The sequence below is a fragment of the Symphalangus syndactylus genome, chromosome 21 (assembly GCF_028878055.3).
Source record: "Symphalangus syndactylus isolate Jambi chromosome 21, NHGRI_mSymSyn1-v2.1_pri, whole genome shotgun sequence".
Classification (NCBI taxonomy): Eukaryota; Metazoa; Chordata; class Mammalia; order Primates; family Hylobatidae; genus Symphalangus; species Symphalangus syndactylus.
Genome location: NC_072443.2, coordinates 46,529,275 through 46,548,511, shown reverse-complemented (window position 1 = coordinate 46,548,511; position 19,237 = coordinate 46,529,275). Strand labels below are relative to the sequence as shown.

General features: G+C 39.8%; 2 protein-coding genes across 4 annotated transcripts in view; one reads left to right on the top strand and one right to left on the bottom strand.

Moving 5' to 3' along the window:
* The window catches only part of KPNA1 (karyopherin subunit alpha 1), a 310,494-nt gene that overhangs the window by 67,258 nt on the left and 223,999 nt on the right, over positions 1–19,237 (top strand). The window lies entirely within an intron of this gene.
* Positions 2,446–19,237, bottom strand: part of PARP14 (poly(ADP-ribose) polymerase family member 14) — a 51,795-nt gene continuing 35,003 nt past the window's right edge. For all 3 annotated transcript variants that reach the window (XM_055259287.2, XM_055259286.2, XM_055259288.2), the window contains exons 10-17: positions 18,973–19,122; positions 18,612–18,674; positions 18,120–18,287; positions 14,265–14,471; positions 13,584–14,183; positions 12,155–12,288; positions 5,324–5,498; positions 2,446–5,004 (exon numbers count right to left, since the gene is read on the bottom strand). In XM_055259287.2, the coding sequence (XP_055115262.2) occupies positions 4,715–5,004; positions 5,324–5,498; positions 12,155–12,288; positions 13,584–14,183; positions 14,265–14,471; positions 18,120–18,287; positions 18,612–18,674; positions 18,973–19,122 (1,787 nt within the window). In that variant the 3' untranslated portion in view covers positions 2,446–4,714. The remainder of the gene's footprint in view (positions 5,005–5,323; positions 5,499–12,154; positions 12,289–13,583; positions 14,184–14,264; positions 14,472–18,119; positions 18,288–18,611; positions 18,675–18,972; positions 19,123–19,237) is intronic.

The window sequence follows — 19,237 nt, the reverse complement described above, 5'->3', positions numbered from 1 at the left end:
TTGATCTCTGAGTAACCATGCATGAAACAAATACACAACAGAAAAGATATGCAAAGTCACCTTTGAGATGAACTGATTGCTGGCTATCCTACTGTCCTCAAGGTAAAGAGTATCAGTAAATCCAAAGAAAGTATGTGTTTTCACAGAGGGAAGGAGGGTGTTGTTATGTAAGCATGCCAGGGAAAGAAGGGCCTGAAAATAGCCCTTCTGTGGCTTTTATTTCCATCTGACCACTATGTATTTACCTATGAATTTCATTACTATCTCTCCCAACCAAAATGTAACTCCTTAAGGGTAGGGACTTTGATTATTGCTGTTATTTGCAGAGCCACAATGAGTGCCCAGCATGTAGTAGGTACTTATTAAATATTTGAATGAATGAATAATAAAAATGAAACCTTATTGACAATACCTCATCAAGTACGTTGGGACAGAGCATGTGGCCAAAGGTAAGGTAGCTGTTATTCTTGGTATATTCCTATTGCAGAAATAGACTTTGTTTACTACAGATATTTTACTTTTTATGTTTGCTACTCCTTTGACCACTTTTTCAAACTGCAGATAGTGACCTATTATAAAATCAGTGTAGTGGGTGAGACCAGCGTTTTTCATTTTTTCGTTCTGTTTTGGTTTTTTGTTTTGAGATGGAGTCTCGCTCTTGTTGCCCAGGCTGGAGTGTGGTGGCCCGATCTCGGCTCACTGCAACCTCTGCCACCCGGGTTCAAGCGATTTTCTCAGCCTCCTGAGTAGCTGGGATTACAGGTGCACACCACCATGCCCAGCTAATTTTTGTATTTTTTTTTTTTAGTAGAGACAGGGTTTCACCATATTGGCCATGCTGTTCTCGAACTCCTGACAGTGCTATCTGCCCGCCTCGGCCTCCAAAGTGCTGGGATTACAGAGACCAGTGTTTTTGTTTTTATTTTTGTTTTTTAAATGGAATAAAATAATTTCACTGAATTGGAATACTCTATTATTTCAGGAAACCTTTCATGAAAAATATTTCAGGGTAAGTCTATCTCATAAAACTTTTCAGTTACATATTGGGCTTGATATAAAATGTATTTTTTAGTGCAGGTTGGGGTCAGGAAAGTTTACAAGGTGTTTTGAGACAAAACATTTAATTCAATTAGAGTTAAGTCTTTGACATGCTGAGACCTGGGAGAAGAGTTAACTCATTGTTATGTATGGATTTTTATGGTATGAAACGGATTATGGGGGATAATTTCCTGATTTCGTAGAGACTATAAGGCAGCAAGAGATTCTGGTTATCTGCAGAGGGTGATGTGAGGAAAGAGAGTGAAAGGGGGGCTGTCAGCCACTATGGTAGCTGGGTCCCTTTTCATCCTGCATTTCACAGGTAAGCCACCTGAGTGAGTGAAATCATTGATTAAAGAGACTCTCAGCTGGGCGCGGTGGCTCATGCCTGTAATCCCAGCACTTTGGGAGGCCAAGGCAGGCAGATCACCTGAGGTCAGGAGTGTGAGACCAGCCTGGCCAACATGGTGAAACCCCATCTCTACTAAAAATAAAAAATTAGCTGAGTGTGGTGGCGCACGCCTGGCAGTCCCAGCTACTCGGGAGGCTGAGGCAGGAGAATTGCTTGAACCCAGTAGGCGGAGGTTGCCATGAGCTGAGATCACACCATTGCACTCCAGCCTGGGCGCCAAGGTAGTTAAAGAATACAAACCCGGCCGAATGTGCCTATAATCCCAGCTAAGCCAGGGAGATTGCTTGAACCCAGCGTGGGCAACATAGTAAAACCGCTATCCTTAATAAATAAAAGCTCAGCCTTCCGCCTAATGTCACAGAATCAATGGATAATCAATGCCTTATCCATTAGGTGCAGTAGACAATGGCTAGGGCCCATGAATCTTTTAGGAGGCCACAAAGATGTTTCAGTTTCTTTTAAAATCAGGAACAAAATACATAATCCAGCCTCAACTTCATTTGTGTTCATGTCAATGCAGTTGCAAATTATATTTAATTTTTTTATGCAATAAAGGGCCAACAATGGCAAAAGTGTCTGAGGCCCATGAACATTTTAATGTGGCTCTGGGTGTTAGAGATACCAAAATTATTTGAGGTGCTTGCCCAAAATGCAGATTCCTGGGAACCACTCTAGTGCTATAGAATCTGACTCCTTTGGGATGAGGCCAGAGCTTGGAGTTTCAGCAAACACCTCAGGTGATCCAAATACCAAAAAAGAGAATTTCTGACCCTAGAGTAAACGACCAATCACAGGTGCAAAGTGGACTTGTTTCAGCCAGGGCTTCTTGCTGGGTTCAATAACCCCTTCATCCAACCAAATATTAATACACCGAGCATCCCTTCATGCTGTCATACTTAGTTGTGGTTTTTTAATTATTATTATCAGCAGTGGTCTGTGTTTATCATTAAGCCTCCCTGTATTTGTCCTTTAGGATAAAAATGTTTACCATTAAATGACAGTTTTCAAGTATTTTATTTGAAAAGGAGCAAAATGACAGTTGACATGTTTAGATTGAGGATAACTGTAACATTACTGAATGGATTATTATTCTTCAGTGCGATACACCCTGATATTCAGCCTTGCCCTGAGTTAACCAAACCACTGGAGAACAAAAGCGAATAACAGCAGGTCTCTCTTTTTTATTCCAATTTCTTACATTTCTTGTCAATGACGAATTCAGATGCCAGTGGCCTGCCTAGAAAGCCACTCTTAAGCAACAAGGAGTCTGCCAATCCACTTAAAAAACAAACCACAAAAGAAAAAAATCCAAAACCTCTATGTTAATGAAGCAGCAACTGTGGCCCCCTAGCCTCCTCCACTTCAAGTACAGGTGTTCCTAGCAGATTAAGTCCCTTAATCCTCCCAGCGACCCCTAGCATCTGATGTGCTATCTGCATTGGCTCCGTGTCGGTATCAGCTCTGGCCTTGGCCTACAGAGCTTCAAATGAAGAGACTGTAATAGGAGAAGCCAGAAGGAAAAAACAAACAAGGGAAGATGGGGGTATTTCGAGACTGCCGGAGATGTTCCTGAATCGGTGGCATTAATCTAGAGGCCATGTTCTGCAGGGGGAGAGCAATGGGCTTGACATCACAGGGATCAAGATTCAGTTGCAGGCTCTGAGGGTTCCTGCCTAGGTGATCTCAGGCAAGGAAACTTCTTGCACTCTGAGCATGTTTCCTCAAGTTTCAAATGCAGAGATAATTCTGACCTCACAGGATTGTTTGAGGAATTGAGACAACGTGTGTGAAAGCACCTATTTTACTACGTGGCACACAATCTAGGTGCTCAATAGATGGTGTTTGAATCTTTCTTAAACTTACCCGGGGAAATTTTTAAAACTTTACCATTCAACAGATAGGAGTTAGCAAATTAGCAATATGACTGCTTACTTCCTTTGTTTTATTTATACATAAGGCTTTAAAATCATCAAAAGCTAGGCTGTCAAGGAAAATATACTATTTAATAATCTTAGAGTTCATTTAATCTCAGCACAGGGGAAGGGTTTCACAATGAAGATGTGTAGCAGGCGTTATCCCATTGTTATCACTGGGCAGAACAAAGATCAATGAGTAGACACTATAAGAAGGCACGTTGGCCGGCCACAGTGGCTCACACCTGTAATCCCAGCAGTTTGGGAGGCCAAGGCGGGTGGATCACCTGAGGTTGGGAGTTCGAGACCAGCCTGTCCAACATGGAGAAACCTCGTCTCTACTAAAAATACAAAATTAGCCGGGTGTGTTGGCGCATGCCTGTAATCCCAGCTACTCGGGAGGCTGAGGCAGGAGAATCAATTGAACCTGGGAGGCAGAGGCTGCAGTGAGCTGAGTTCGCGCCATTGCACTCCAGCCTAGGCAACAAGAGTGAAACTCCGTCTCAAAAAAAAAGAAAAAAAAGAAGGCACATTTTGGTTCAGCATTAAAAAGAGCCTTCTGGCAATCGGAGCCAGGGTTGTGCTGCGCAACTCCATGGGGCAGGATTCCCCTAGACCGCAGCCACATCACAGCTCCTAGACCGTGCAGAACACAAGTACACTGCAGTCCCAGAGCCCTGGCCAGAGCTGTCCCACATGTCACTGGCTAGTTTGTGAAGAATGAAGTTCTGTCATGGAATCTGTTCAATCTGAGGTAAAGTGACAGTAAGTCAAGAATGTTAAAGAGATACTCCTACTTTGGATAGGAGTCTGACTAGGCTTTTTTTCATTCTTCGCTGGTTTATCAAACATTTATGGAGTATTCATTGTACATCAGGCACAGACCTCATCCCAGGGGAAAAAAATTGACCAAGATACCATCCGTGCTCCCAGGGAAGACAGAAGCCCTACCCACTGGGTAATACTGTGCTCCCCACAGCACTATGGCATCCTGCCGTGGGGCCTGTCTCCTGCAGTGGCAGCTGTGCTTAGCTGTGCCTTCTGTTTATAAGATTGTTATTCTCTCCTTCCTGAAAATACAAACCTGTTCTTTTCCCACAGATTTGATGTCCATACTTGTGGACACACAGTTGCAACTGCATTATCTCATTTAAATTTTCCAAGTTATTTGCTCTCAAGATAAGTTCATTTCCATTATGAAAGAGAAGCTGAAGAAAGGCTGACTTCAGCGACAAAGAATGATCCTTGGATATTAGAAAAATCTGTTAAAAGGAACAAAAAAAGCTAAAACTTGTTTTACAACTAGATATGTACAAATGGATAATAATTTTGTGGGAAGGATACCAAAGTGTTATTTTCTAAAAGTAATAAGGTACTCTGGGTATGCTTGGTAGTCATAAAATACCACAAATATAGTTGGATGGTGCACATTATCTGTGACAGTGTCATACAGGTCAGCAGGATTTTTAGGGTTCTTTGAAGGAGGCACAATTAATGATTGATGTCCGTGTGTATACATTCCAGTAAGTACTCGCACATAATACACATGCTTTCTCCCATTTGCATCTGGTCTGGAGTACATATCATTGGCAGAATAATTGGCACTGACAGCAAAATAGGTTCCCTTTCCATATGCCACAGCTGTGAAAAGAAAAACCATTTTTAAGCATTTCAATTTAATGTAAAATTTGATATGTTGGCCCAATCTGGTAAATAATGTTATTTCTAAAGCCTCTCAAAATTTTTTGTGTGTGCTTTTCACTTTTAATCATCAATTTTTCTACCTAGAAGGGCCAGTCAGTCCCCTTTGGGATGAAATACAGTGAGCCCTTCCCTGAAACTCGGGCTGCAACATGGCCACCAATGATGGGGGACCACAATGAATCCACACTGTCCCAGCCAAGTCGGGCTCTCATGGCTGATGCCTCATTCCAAGCAGCCAGATTACTGGCTTCCTTACCATTCTTTCCGGCATAGCTGCGGTTAAAGCCATTTCGATTGACGTGTGGCACGGAGCCGGCATCTGTCCCATGGAAGAGTTGCTTCTCATTCACTGTCTGGCCATTCTTGGCATCCATAGCTTTTTTCTTTGCCTGGTAGCTATTCCAGAGATCTGGATTCTGGATCCTTTCAATCTGCAAATTAATAAAGAAAAATATTCTGCCAGTTCCAAGAGTGCTTGCCAATATACAGCAAATGAAACATGATCACTATGTTTCATAAATAAAAGCACCCTAAACAGCAAATCCAGTGCCAGATGGCAGCTTTCTGCATTCAGAAATCTTTTTAGATCCAGTGTTTCATAAAAACAGGCAATGGGAAGAATGTTGGTTTAATTTTTAACATCTTTTATGTACCGCATGAGAGCAAACAAGGTTTAGGATTTTAAGTACTCATGACATGAATCGGATCCGCTGACCCAGCCTCTGCAACTTCTGCTTTTTACACATACTCTAATGACTGCTCCTGTTGCTGTCCACCTCACTTTGCACTTTGCCTCTCACCACCTCAGTCCTTCTGGGATACTGGTTGGCCTAGTTGTGTACTAACAGTAAGAGAAGCAACAGAGTATCTAGGCAAGAATGAAATTAACTAATGAAAATTAATCTCTGGTCCAGTTGGAAGACTGGAGAATGAATCTTGAATGTTGTAGACCAAAGTGGCCATGCTTTGACCATACACTTTAGGCAGTGGCCTCCAGGACGGTGGTGGAAACTGCTTGGGTCCTGGGTTGCAGTTCTACTTCTAAACTCCCCTAATCACCAAGTAGTAGCGGTTTCATGAGGCTGTCCTGGGAAGACTGAGGGGTGGGTAAAGGTGGCCAAAGTCTCTCATGGAAAGGCACAAGGTAAAGATTCCATGTTGCCCATGTTGTCAGAATGTTTTCCATTTTGGAGAACTCTCAGGCTTAACACTATTACCTGCCATCATCTGTTTTTTTTTGTTTTGTTTTGTTTTTTCCAGTTTTGGGTTTTCTCTTTTTAATTAAGATAAATTTGCACTCTAATTCAAAATCTCGGCATTAGCATATATTTTGTTGATCTGGTTTATGATTTTAAAATTATTTTTCCTTTGTATTCTTTACCTATGGCTAAATTTCTAATCTTCAAAATGCCTACATTCATTTTATTTCATTTACCTTACATTTTATCGTACTCATTTTTAAAGCCTTCAACATTTTTTGAGTTTTGAAATAATTCTCAATTTCTTAGTCTCTTAATTCTTAAATTTAAAAAGGTTGTTTCTTACCCTTTAAAATTTTTAAAAATAATTATGTCAAGTAATTTTTGAATATAGTAACCTGATTCTATATTTCTCATGGGATAAATTCCAGGGTAAAAAAAATTGCAAATAAATCTTAAACTTTATTTGGTAGGTTTATTATTAGCAGCAGATGTCTAGCCAGGGTAGATTACTTTTATCAGACCAACCTCTCACCAACAACTGCTAGAAGAGCTAGAGAGGGAAAAAAGTCTATTTGAAGGCATCAAGGATTTGATGAGCTAAGATTGCAGAGAGAAGGGAAATACAGTGAAACAGTAAAATCAGAAGACAATAATTTCTTCAAAGTGCTGAAAGAAAATAATTGCCATCCAAAATTCTATGCCCAGCAAAAATATCCTTCAAAGAATGAAAGAGAAATAGACATTTTCAGATAAATAAAAACTGAGAGAATTCATCACTACCAGATCTGCGTTGGAAGAAACACTAAATCTAGATGAAAAATTATCCCAGATGGAAGCATGGAAATATAGGAAGAATTGAAGGACACTGGAAATAAATGGTAAATATGTTGGTACATATAAATAAATATAAACAAATTAAAAATGTTTCATCAGGTTTCAAACATAAATAGAATTAAAATGCATGTTAAAAGCAACACAAAAGGCAGAAGAGAGATAAATAAGGCTTAAAGTATTCAAAGGTCTTTGCATTGTCTGGGGAATGATGAATATACTAATTTACATTACAGTTTAATAAGTCAAGGATGCATGTTATAATCTCTAGGGTAAGCAATGACAGAATTAGAATGTGTAACTAACAACATAATAGGGGTGAAAATGAAATAGAAATAATGCAAAAGAAACCAGGAAAAGATAAGAACAAAGAATAGATATGATAAATAGAAAACAGAGATTAATATGGTACATTTAAACCCAAACATATCAGTAAGTACAGTAAGTAAGATTAAGTACTCCAGTTAAAAGATAAAGATTGTCAGGCTGGATGATGAAAAGCAAAACTCAAGTATATGTTGCTATCAAGAGACATATCTTAAATATACAGTTATTAAAAGATTAAAAGAAAAAGAGTAGGAAAAGATATACCATAACATGTCAACAATAACCAAAAGAAAGCTGGCATAGCTATTTTAATATTGCTAATAATAACTTTGGTATGATAATTTTGAAACAACTGTATGTATTCTATAGGATGAAACAAGAATGTACTATTATTAAAAGCCAAAATTTCTATTGTACACAAAATGACATAAAATATTAAGATACTAAGAAAAAATTTTTCAACATTAAATTTTAATTGAAAACATGAATATGGCTGGGTGCTGTGGCTCACACTTGTAATCCCAGCACTCTGAGAGACAGAGGTGGGTGGATCCCAGCACTTTTGAAGTCGAAAGTTTGAAACCAGCCTGGATAACACAGACTCCATCTCTACAAAAAAAAAAAAAAAAAAAAGGCATGGTAGCATGTGCCTGTAGCCCCAGCTACTCTATAGTCTGAGTGGGGAGGATTGCTTGAGCCCAGGAGTTGGAAGCTGCAGTAAGCTATGATCACACCAATGCACTCCAGCTGGAATGACAGAGCAAAACTTTGCCTCAAAAAAAAAAAAAAAAAAAAGAAAACATAAATACGAGTTCATGATTTTCTTAGCTCTAGCCACAAAAGACCCTGGAAGCAGCAACACCTCAATAGCAGTGAACACATGCAACACACAACTCTTGGTTTCTCACTACCATTCCCCACTAAAAGGTAACATGGCTTCTTAGAAAAATGTCTGATTCCAGGCACAAGACAAGGAAAGTACAGGATAAGCAAGACAAATCTCATGGCAAAAAGTAAAGAAATGCTCAAAGATTAATGGGGTCATTAAAAGACATGAGAGCCAACTTCCTGCCAGCCAAATAGAGGATAATTTGTACATCTAACAGAATAATCACTGTGATTAAATATAACATACGGATGTTTTTCAAAATCAGGAAAAAAGAACATTTATTCTTTTAAAAAATGCCAAATAACATATATAGAAGGAATGACAGAATTAGAAAATCAACATCCTGCAACCTCCAGTGTAATGATGGATTCAGGCAAGGATAATCAACGAAAGTGAAAATCGATCAGTACAAGGTTGTTGGAGAACAGGATACTCATATGCTGACAAAGTATCATCCCACAGATAATCTACTGATTCCAGTGGAGAGAAATGGTGGTCACCAACTTAAGTAGTGATCAAACTTAGCATCATTAATAGTGGGATGGGCTTACCATCTGAGGCTCCTGATGTGATGTACCACCTATGAAGTATTCTTGCAAAAAATATTTATCTGAATTTACTCAAACCTTTCAACCTAACTCAACTTACCAGAAATAAAGAGGATAGAGAAATAAATGATATTATCAAGAATCAGATAAGTCTAGAGTCTAAAAAATGGCATGGATTCTTCCACAAAAATCAAGGCATGACAGATCCAGAATGTGATACATTCTACAGTACAATTGGCTTAAACTCTAAAAAATTCGTGTCATGAAAAATAATTTTTTAAATGCAAGAGTACTATTCTATATTAGAAGACACAAAGGAGACATAATGTCCAAACAGTGTGTGAACTCAGACTGGGGTGGGGGAGGCAGAGTTATAAGAGATTTTTTTGAACAACTGGAAAAATTAGAATATGGACTGTGGCCAGATGTGGTGGCTCACATCTGTAATCCCAACACTTTGGGAGGCCCAGGCGGGGGGATCACTTAAGGTCAGGAGTTCGAGACCAGCCTGGCCAACATGGTGAAACCCCATCTCTATTAAAAATACAAAAAAAAAATTAGCCGGGTGTGGTGGTGGGCACCTGTAATCTCAGCTACTTGGGAGGCTGAGGCAGGAGAATCGCTTGCAACCGGTAGGTGGAGGTTGCAGCGAGCCGAGATCGCGCCACTGCACTCCAGCCTGGGTGAAAGAGCAAGACTCCGTCTCGGGAAAAAAAAAAAAAAAAGAATATGGACTGTATATTGGATATTACTGAATTAATGTTAAGTTTTTAATTGGGATAATGGCATTGCCATAATTTAGGAGAATGTCTTTAATTGGGAGATACTTGCTAAAATAGGAGTATCATGATGTCTGCAACTTACCTTCAAATGCTTCAGCAAAAGACAGGGAGAGAAAGCAAAAGTGGCAAAATTGTTGAATCTAAGTGGAAGGCTTATGGATATTAAAAACCTTAATCATAAGACATAATAGTCATAGAGGATGACAGACCACCCATTTTTCATGTTCTTTTCACAATTCTAGGGACCTCCATGGAGGCGCCTTAAGTACTACCCACACCTCTGCTTTTATCTGGTTCATAGACTGGGATTTCACATAAGATTTTATTGAAAAAAAAGGTTTCACTGCAAAAAAGTGTTGAAATCAATTCTCTGGCCAGGGTCTGCCAATACACAGATCCACAGGGCCCACTGTAGATATTGCTGGTCAACCAGAACATTCATTCCTGCTCAATCTAAACTTAGCATCTCATCACAATGTGCCAGTCAGCCACTACCAGTTAGTAGTAATTGGTACTTGGAGTGAGACTTACTTGTTATCTCAGGAATAGACCATCATAGAGCTGCATACTTGAATCACATTGTCTTGGTGCCTCATAGAATTGTTTTCATTCAATCAGGCATCAGTTTTGTTCAACCAGTTTTACATTTAAAAAAACAGTGGTATAAAAGTTGATGTTGAATTTATTGTGAGGATGATGTTGAGGATATTCTCTAGTACTTGATCCACAAGAGAAATCTCTCAGGAGTCAGTCTCAATATTATGAGGAGCTGTGAGCCTCCTTATTAAATGGTTTGCTTTTTGATTTATGGACATTATGAGTCTTGTACCTGAATGTTTACTTCTTGCTTTGTCTACTAGGGAGCTCAGGGACAAATTGGTAACCTCATGTTATATATTTTTGAGAACTAGCAGTTCGTCTGTATTATCTTATTTTCCCTGCCATTCTTTTCTCTTTATCCATTTTTCTTTGTATATTTATTTTATCTGAAGGTATAGTTTATATCTTTGTAGGGCACTTTGAATCTTTTAAAATTATTATATACCTAACAACATGAATAAACAGTGTTGGCAGTTCAAATGGAGAGTAAGAAAAATTTGCAAAGAAAGAAAATGCAGGTCTTACTGGCAGACTTGTTATGGTGGATCAAAGATCTCTGGCTTTACTTAGAAAGTGGTAGAACCAAAAACAGAAATGAGGAAGGAAAGGGAAAGAGAATTACTTACATATGATGCATTAGATTTTAGAGAAGTTGATTTTGCAGTTAGATATTCAAGTGGAGATTTTTTTTTCTTTTTTTTTTTTTTTTGAGACGGAGTCTCACTCTGTCGACCAGGCTGGAGTGCAGTGGCGTGATCTCGGCTCACTGCAATCTCTGCCGCCCATGTTCAAGCAATTATTCTGCCTCAGCCTCCCAAGCAGGTGGGATTATAGGCACCTGCCAACATGCCCAGCTAATTTTTGTAGTTTTAGTAGAGACGGGGTTTCACCATCTTCACCCGGGTGGTCTTGAACCCCTGACCTCGTGATCCACCCGCCTCGGCCTCCCAAAGTGCTGGGATTACAGGCGTGAGCCACTGCGCCCGGCCTCAAGTGGAGATTTTTTTAGGCCACTGGGAGTATGTTCTAGAACTTGAGTCAAAGACCCAGGTTGGTAATGTTGATTTGGGAGCTATCGACATTGAACTAATAGTTGAATCCAAGAAGGGTAAATATATTCCCTGGTGAGGTACAGAGACAAAAGACCCTTTAAGCATAAGTGGCGTGAATAAAGCTAGAATTAGGGGTTTGGAAGAGAAACAGAGTGCCTGCAAAAATGAAAAGAAAATTAGTCAAGGAAAAAAAAGAATCATAATAATATTGCTAGAGAAGTCAAGGAAAATATAATTTCAAAGAGCAATATCAATAACGTTGAAAAATGGAAGAAGATGCCAAAATAATTGGTTGTTTTTATTTGAGAGCAGGATCTCGCTATGTTACGCAGACTGGCCTCAAACTCCTGGGCTCATGCAATCCTTCCACCTCAGCCTCCCAATAGCTGGGACTACAGGCACAAATCATCACACTCACCTGCCCAAAATAATTATGATAAACGAGAAAAGGGCTGCTGGCTTTATCAAGGAAGCACTGTTGATCTGTGAATAGTGAGGCAGAGTAACATGGTCCTGATCCGAGGAGCCTCTGCATGGCTCTCTGTGGAATTTGCTAGCTATCAAATCCAATTTTAAAGCCATATCTTTGAATTTGTATTAGCTTGCTTCACAAAGTAAATATATGTCTTTAGTGTTCTATCATATTACAATCGAATGTTGTAATCACTGACAGAAGAATCTTAATGCCTCAGTAATTATGGTCACATGAGTAGAATCTAGAATCTACTAATTACCATACAAATTCTAATTCTGGGTTAAAAAATGTGATAGGAAGTGAATGAAAATGGATTTTATATAGGACCATGACAGAACTTATTTCCACCATCCAGAAACTACATTCTAGCAGAAGGCTTACCTTCTCTATTCTGAAGTGTGAGCAGGTCTGATTAAACGTGCTTGCCACCGTGTTGTACTCAGGATCATTAGGCAGCAGCTCCACCACACAGAAATTCTGCTGCTTCATATCACTCCAATGTGCAGGGATGTCAACTGCAAAGGAGACATTTGAGGATGCCCTCATACATCCCCGATACACTCTGGAAAATTTAGTATCTGTGTTCTTGTTTTACTATCTCCCAATTCTAAGCATTCAAAAAGTTCCTTATCTTTCTAGGAGAATGCTTTTCAAAGCATGAACAACAGACAACCTACATCAGAACCAACTGGAATGCTTGTTAAACAAAAAAAAGGAAAGCCACAGATCAACTGAATCAGCATCTGTGAAGGGCAGAGCCTGTATGTCTGCCTCCTAAGTTTGGATCATGCTAAGATTTCAGAACTGTTGGTGCAGTATAACTCATCTGTGTTTTTTGTTCAATCTCTAATAGTCACAATTTAACAATAAGTTATTTGCCTACAGTGTTCTACGTTGTTGCTGTTTTGTTTATGCATGGATTTTTGCCAGAACTCCTCACCATCACCACCACAGGCACTCCACATCTATTTTTTCATTATTCTTCATAGCATCTTTAAGAGGCAGTTAGGTGGCAGATTTCGCTATGTGACAGGCTGTGGTGACAGCTCTGTCTTCTCCTTTGCTAAGCAGAATACTATATGTGATTTATCATTTCCCCAGGGTTGCTCAGAGTCTCAGGAATCTATTCACACTGATCTCACAAGAGATAAATATAGTGTAATGGAAGCCAATTTACTTGTTTTCAAGGGGGACTTAATCTGGTTTGAAAGTAGGAATGGCTGCCTACACAAGACAGGTCTTCCCTTCTTGGAGAGTAGATCTGTTCAGAGAATCTGAAGCCTGCTTCCTGTCATGTGTGTCAAGGAACCTTTTGCTCTCGGCAAAGGTGACTTCTGGGAGAAGTTCCTACAGGCTCCTGATCCTCCCTGGATTATCAGTCAGACACAGAGGGGGCCCACCCTCTGACCCAGGCTTTCCTTTCTGTTTTTCCCTTTGCCCTTTTGTTCTAGAAAACCTTGGGCCATCACTTTTCTTTAAGCCTACGGTTTTCCTTCCCCTAATTGATGCAGCTATTACCTTCTCAGCACAACTGGCTCTGGGAAGCTTATAAACTGTACAGAAGGCAACAAAGGTGAGATTTGACTACTGTTACCAAGAAGATAGTCATCTTCAGGCTTTTGGGTACATTCATTCTGGGTTTTCCTGGCCATAACGTAAGCTCTTTAAGCGCAGAGGCCACATTTTCTAGTTTATTTCATTAGTGTTACACGAATTTTTTCCTATTTGAAATTCTGATGTATGTACAAAATAGTGTTATGCCCAAAGTAGATGTGAAATAGTGGATGACAAGTATGAACGTTTAACTCACCTTTGGATTTCGTGAGGCGCTGAACAGATAAACTGTGGCCGTTTGCATCTGTGGCCGTGTATGTGTTCAAGTTCACTGTGTAGCGCTGATGATTAATTTTGACATCAATTGTTCTTTTCTTTTCTCTCCTTGCATCCTCTAATTTCAGATTGGTCATTTTGTTAAAACGATGAAAAGTGTTATTGTCATTATACTGCCATTCTATAAACTCACTGATACAATCTGCCCGGGATTCCTGTTCTTTGGCCACTCGAACTCTCTTGATCATTGCCTCAATTTCATCTCTAGCCTGCATCACATCTCTGCTAATTCCCAAAACCTTAATCAAAGGTCTCTTATGGTCCAGGAAAATGTTAATATTTAACTTCTTCTGCAGCTCATTCAACTCCTGATACTCCTTTTCATCAAAGTCTTTGATGCACTCATCTTCACTGGTGTAAGGACACTGTTCTTTTTCAATCAGGTCTTGTAGCCAGGAGATGGTGTATTCCACACACATGACATTTTCACCACACACCCGAAAAGTTGCTGATTCTGTTTTCTTTTCCAAAACCAAATGATTCTTTTTTTTGGGAGATTGCTTTGAAAAGCCCAAAAATGCTAAAAAGAAAAGGAAGATTAGGTATTTCCCATGTGACATCAACGTTATGAACATGCATTTCATAAAAACAAACAACTCACATGCAAGTTTAGACATCACAGACTGTTGGGAAGAAACCTGAGTCCCTTCTCTTTTCTTCATGTTGGCATAAAACACATCCAGTACTTGAGGCAGAAAGATAACAACTTTAACTTTTTTCACAGACTGGGCCGATCCTTTCTGGACAAAGTCTTCAATGGCATCAATTATGGCTTCAGCAACCTTATCTGGGTCTTGTTTGGCATTTCCTGGAAAAGCAAATAATAAAATTGCTGAAGGACAAAAAAGCCCCAAGTGGAAGGCTGAGGAATAAATTAGGGTTTCCAATGCTCAGAGAATAAATGCCCACTCCTCAATTCTTTCATCATTGTGGAATTTTCTAACAAAGCATCAGCAAACACTTTTGAAGTCCTAGATGCAATGAAGGGTTTTTGTTCCAGTATGTCAGGAAGCCCACAGCCTAGCAGTGAACAAAGGACCCAGAAATCTGACTTTTGGTGTCAGATCATATCTACTCTATTCAACTGATCCCAGCTCATTGTGTTCCTCCTCTCCTATTATAGAGCACAAGTAGCTTTTCTTCTTAGCTCACTACTGTCCTCAAAATTTCATAAAAAGCAGATGCTAATATATGTTGACATAAAATACTTTTTAAAGATGAAAATCTTTTTTTGGATCAGTCATCACTTGATTTTATGTATGTATCCTTATTCTCCCAGATATCTCTGGGAACCTAATTTGAACTAAGCAAAATTTAGTAAGACACCCAGTGCTATAGGCTATTTGTTATAATCTATAGTTTTTCAGACACAAGTTATCTATAAGCCTCCAAGAAGCCTTTCCCTCCACACTCAACGAGATTTTAGCTGACCAGCAGGATTCAAGGTAGCCACCTGGAGCAGAGCGTTTCCTGTTTTCAGCGTACTCCATATCCTCCTTCTCAAGCCATGAAAGCGACAGCCTAGGTAAGATCGTGAAAAGTCCCTTTCCAGCTGCGGGAACAGCCCCATGTGAATAACAGCTGGCAAAGTCACATGATGGGCAATGTAAAAGTTCCTTGGCAAAGCTGATGTGACAGACTAAGAGCCCACCTGGCTAATTGTTATTGATGGTACCCACCACTATTGCAGAAAAAGAGTAGACTTCTTTGACTTGGCTATGCTGACAATTGTGGGAATGTAGACACCCCCACATAAAATTAACCAAGGGGGGGTTGTTCAAATATTTTTAAATCAGATGATCAGAGAAAGAGGGAAATTCTCTTTTGCAAAGCTGTAATTTTCCCATGGTATTTGGAAGAGTGTATATGGACACATTCAGTTACATTCATTCACTTTCAAGAAACATCTGCTATGTCCTATCACTGGCTAGGTACTCACTAGGCACTTACTAGAACACAGATGATGTGATATATGGGGATGAACAGGTGATCAATAGGTGAAATATGGAAAATTGAGGGAAAGGCTATGCCAGATAGAACTATGTAATGCGTATATGTTCAGCCTGGCATGTATGCAGAGCAGACCTAGTTTTGAGGAAGATAAGTCTGGAAGGGTGTGGAGGAAGCATGGAGTGGGGAGCCCAGGTCTAGTTAGGAGGCTATAATAAAAGCTTAGTCAAAAGACAAGAGGTGAACAAAAAGAGGAGGCCAGAATGAAGAGTAGGGATTGAGGAGCTATTTTGGAAGTAAAGTCAGGAGTACCTAGGGACCAGCTGGGTTTGTCCTTGACCTTTCCCTGTCTTTTGCCATACACATACCTTCACTATATCAAGGTTCATGTTGCATTGCAGTTGTTTGTTTGCATGCTTGTCTCTCACACTGGGCTCGGTGCTCCTTGTGAACTGGATCCTTTTCTTAGTTATCTTTCTATCTCCAGTGCCTAAACATGGTGCCTCGCAGATGCAGGCACTCAGTAAATATTCAATCAAATAATTCCTAAGCTAATGAAGACCGGAGTGATGAAGAGGGTAGAGTCTAGGACTCTAGATGGAAAGTGATGTTTTTCACATGATTGGGGATATAAGAGGAAGGGCAGGTTTGGGGAGATGACAAGGAATGAGAGTTTGGAGTCTGCACTGAGCTTGAGGTGGCATCACAGGTATTGCTGACCACTTAGTCTCTCCTCTTATGCAGATGTCTTTAAGGAACAGGGAGGAGGCTCCTTTAACTGCCAGAGGCTGTGTTGATCACAGTCTTAATTCAACTCATATACACCAGTAAAAGAGAAAGCTTCCACATCTATCAGTCTCAGGACCAGCTCAGGTGGTGATAAAGATAGGTAAAGGGGACATGGAAGGATAACCCACTAACCCTGATTTATTTGTGCAGACCAGCAATGCAACCAGGTCAGTGGAAGAAACAATAGGATTGCAGTAGCCCAGAAATGCTCAAATGTGTACATATTTATACAAAACGAAAACTACCTTCTTTCTTTGTTTCTTCTTTTGACTCTACCAGGGACTCCTTTGGGAAGGTCTGTGACACCCCTAAGCTGCCTGAGTTCTTGGCCCAAATCAACTGAAGGTGGAAACCCAAGACTAGAGCTCAGAGAAAAAAGCAGTTGGAGACAGAGACTGAGGAGTCATTGGTGGGTGTCCATAAAAGATAAGTAAGTAGAGAGATGCTAGATGATAGATAGATAGATAGATAGATAGATAGATAGATAGATAGATAGATAGACAGACAGACAGACAGACAGACAGACAGACAGAGACAGATGACTGATAGAGAGAGAGATAGGAGAAATGTTGGCTAATCTGCTAGGAATAGATGATACTCTAAGGGGAATGAAAACAAAGGGATCAAAATTATACTCTTAGAAATAGAAAAGTTGTAAAATAGATATAGAATTCCATCTCAGAACATTATAAGAAATGGTACAGAATTACAGATATGGGTCAGAGGGTTAGAAGAAGGCCTAGAAATTGACAAGGATGGTTAAGTTTATTGAGGCTAACCTTTTGGAAAGCCTAGAATGCCAGCATAAGAAATTCAAACTTAGATTCCCGAGCAACAGAATGACAGATCCGATGCTGACTATTCTCGCACTGGAACAAGGCAGCTCCATTCACTTCAAGCCTAAGAATGCATGCCTCCCCTGACCAGCTCTCCGAAGGAGACCAAGCAGGAATTCCTAAAGAGCTCAAAGAAGACTTGTGTAACAAAACTGCACATTCTGCACATGTACCCCAGAACTTGAAGGATAATTTAAAAAAAAAATACCACCTAACTAATGATAAATCCAGAACACCATCCTTATATATGAAAAATCACACTATCATTACCTAGTTTTAGGAAAAGAAGAAAATCAAAGGAGCAAGTAGGCTGAAAAGAGGAAAGTGGAGAGTGGAGTTTCTGACCCACTAGTGGGTCTGGTTCTGGTGACTGAGAAGTTTCTACGCAGAAATGCCCTGAGGCCAAGTGACACAGCTGACTGTTGAGCTGAAGCCTGGAAATCTTCCTCTGGGAATCAGCTAGAGTGAGGTGGAAGTTGTTGTACTAATATTCTCCATGGAGAGGGGAAAGAGGAGGAAGCTAAGGACTGCATAATGGAGAATATGTAGGGAATGGAAAAAGGGGAAGTAACTGAGGAAAGAGAACGAGGGATGGCCTTTCCATTCTCTCCCTTCTCTTCCCCTCCTTACTTTCCCTTCCCTTCTTTCTGTCTCTCTAACACTCTCTTCAGTTTCCTGCATTTTGTTCCTCTTTTACTCAAACTATCCACAGGCTTTGTCATTCCCTTGGGAGTTGCCTTATAGGGAGGAAGCTGTCCACTCCTAGCTTAATGGTTGCTGCCCTGGGTCAGACTCAGCACTGACCACATTCACACTCAGCTCCAAATGAAAGGGAAAGTAGATGGCTTGGGATTTAGCCTTGACAGCCAGAGGCTACAAACCTGTCCCAATGGCTGGGAGGCAAATGGATGAGTAATTTTGTTTTTCACACTCCTGCAAAACAGAGGAAACTGAACTCTTGACATCATTTCCACCAATTACATGAATGATATTCTTGCACCTCAAAAATCCACCTCCGGTTATTATATAATCATTTTTGCGCTGCTGAGCTGGGAAACACAGACAAAAAGATGCAAAATTAGTAGATGTTGAACCCATCATTTGTTTAGAAAGCAAAATGTACAACTTGGCAAGTAAGCATTTTGTGAATAAAAAACTCCTGAAATACTATCTTTGATGGAATGCTATGGCTTAACTTTACTTTTAACTGTGAGATTACTTTTCACTTCTAAGTCTCTGTGATTGGAATTCTTTAGTAAAATGTATCATTTTAAAATTAGAGTGTTGTCTCCCCAACCCTAAGACTTTTCTCAGCCTCTCCACAGCCTCCCATACAATTACAACTTAGGACCAAAAAATAGAATGTGCCTTACCTTGCTGAGAACATTCCCTTTCTACATTTTGTCCAGCACATTCTAAAATTGCTTTGGAGACCCCTACATGAGAAAATCAAGATGATAACAAACATGAGTAAAAAACCACTATGGTATATTTGGATCAGAAAGATTATCTAAATGCATTCTCCATCATCTGAGGAATCCTCTAATTGGGTATTGCTGATGACAAAGAAGAAAACTTCTTAAAATAAACATTACTAATTATGGAAAACCCTGTCAACATAATTTAAAAGTTATTAATTAATAAGCCAAAGTTATAAAAAACAGTTTGGCTATAGAAACCCTCCTTCATAGCATCTACCGTTAACTATTGCACTCATCAAAATTGTACAAGTACCTGCTTTGAGATTAAATGAGTTTGATGTTGAATTTACAATCACATCTGCCTCTTCTTTCGTGATATCTCCAGAAGCCACCTGGAAGATGATGGAGCCAATCTTCATTTCATACACACCTGAATCAGGGCTAGAAACAGTCCCATAAAAACCTGAAAAGAAAAGAAGTAAAGTCAATAACTAAGTCAGCCACAGCAAGAATGACTTGGGTATCCTGCTGACATGTGACCCTCTTGTATGTCTTCCCTCTCTCTCTCTTTCTGTGAC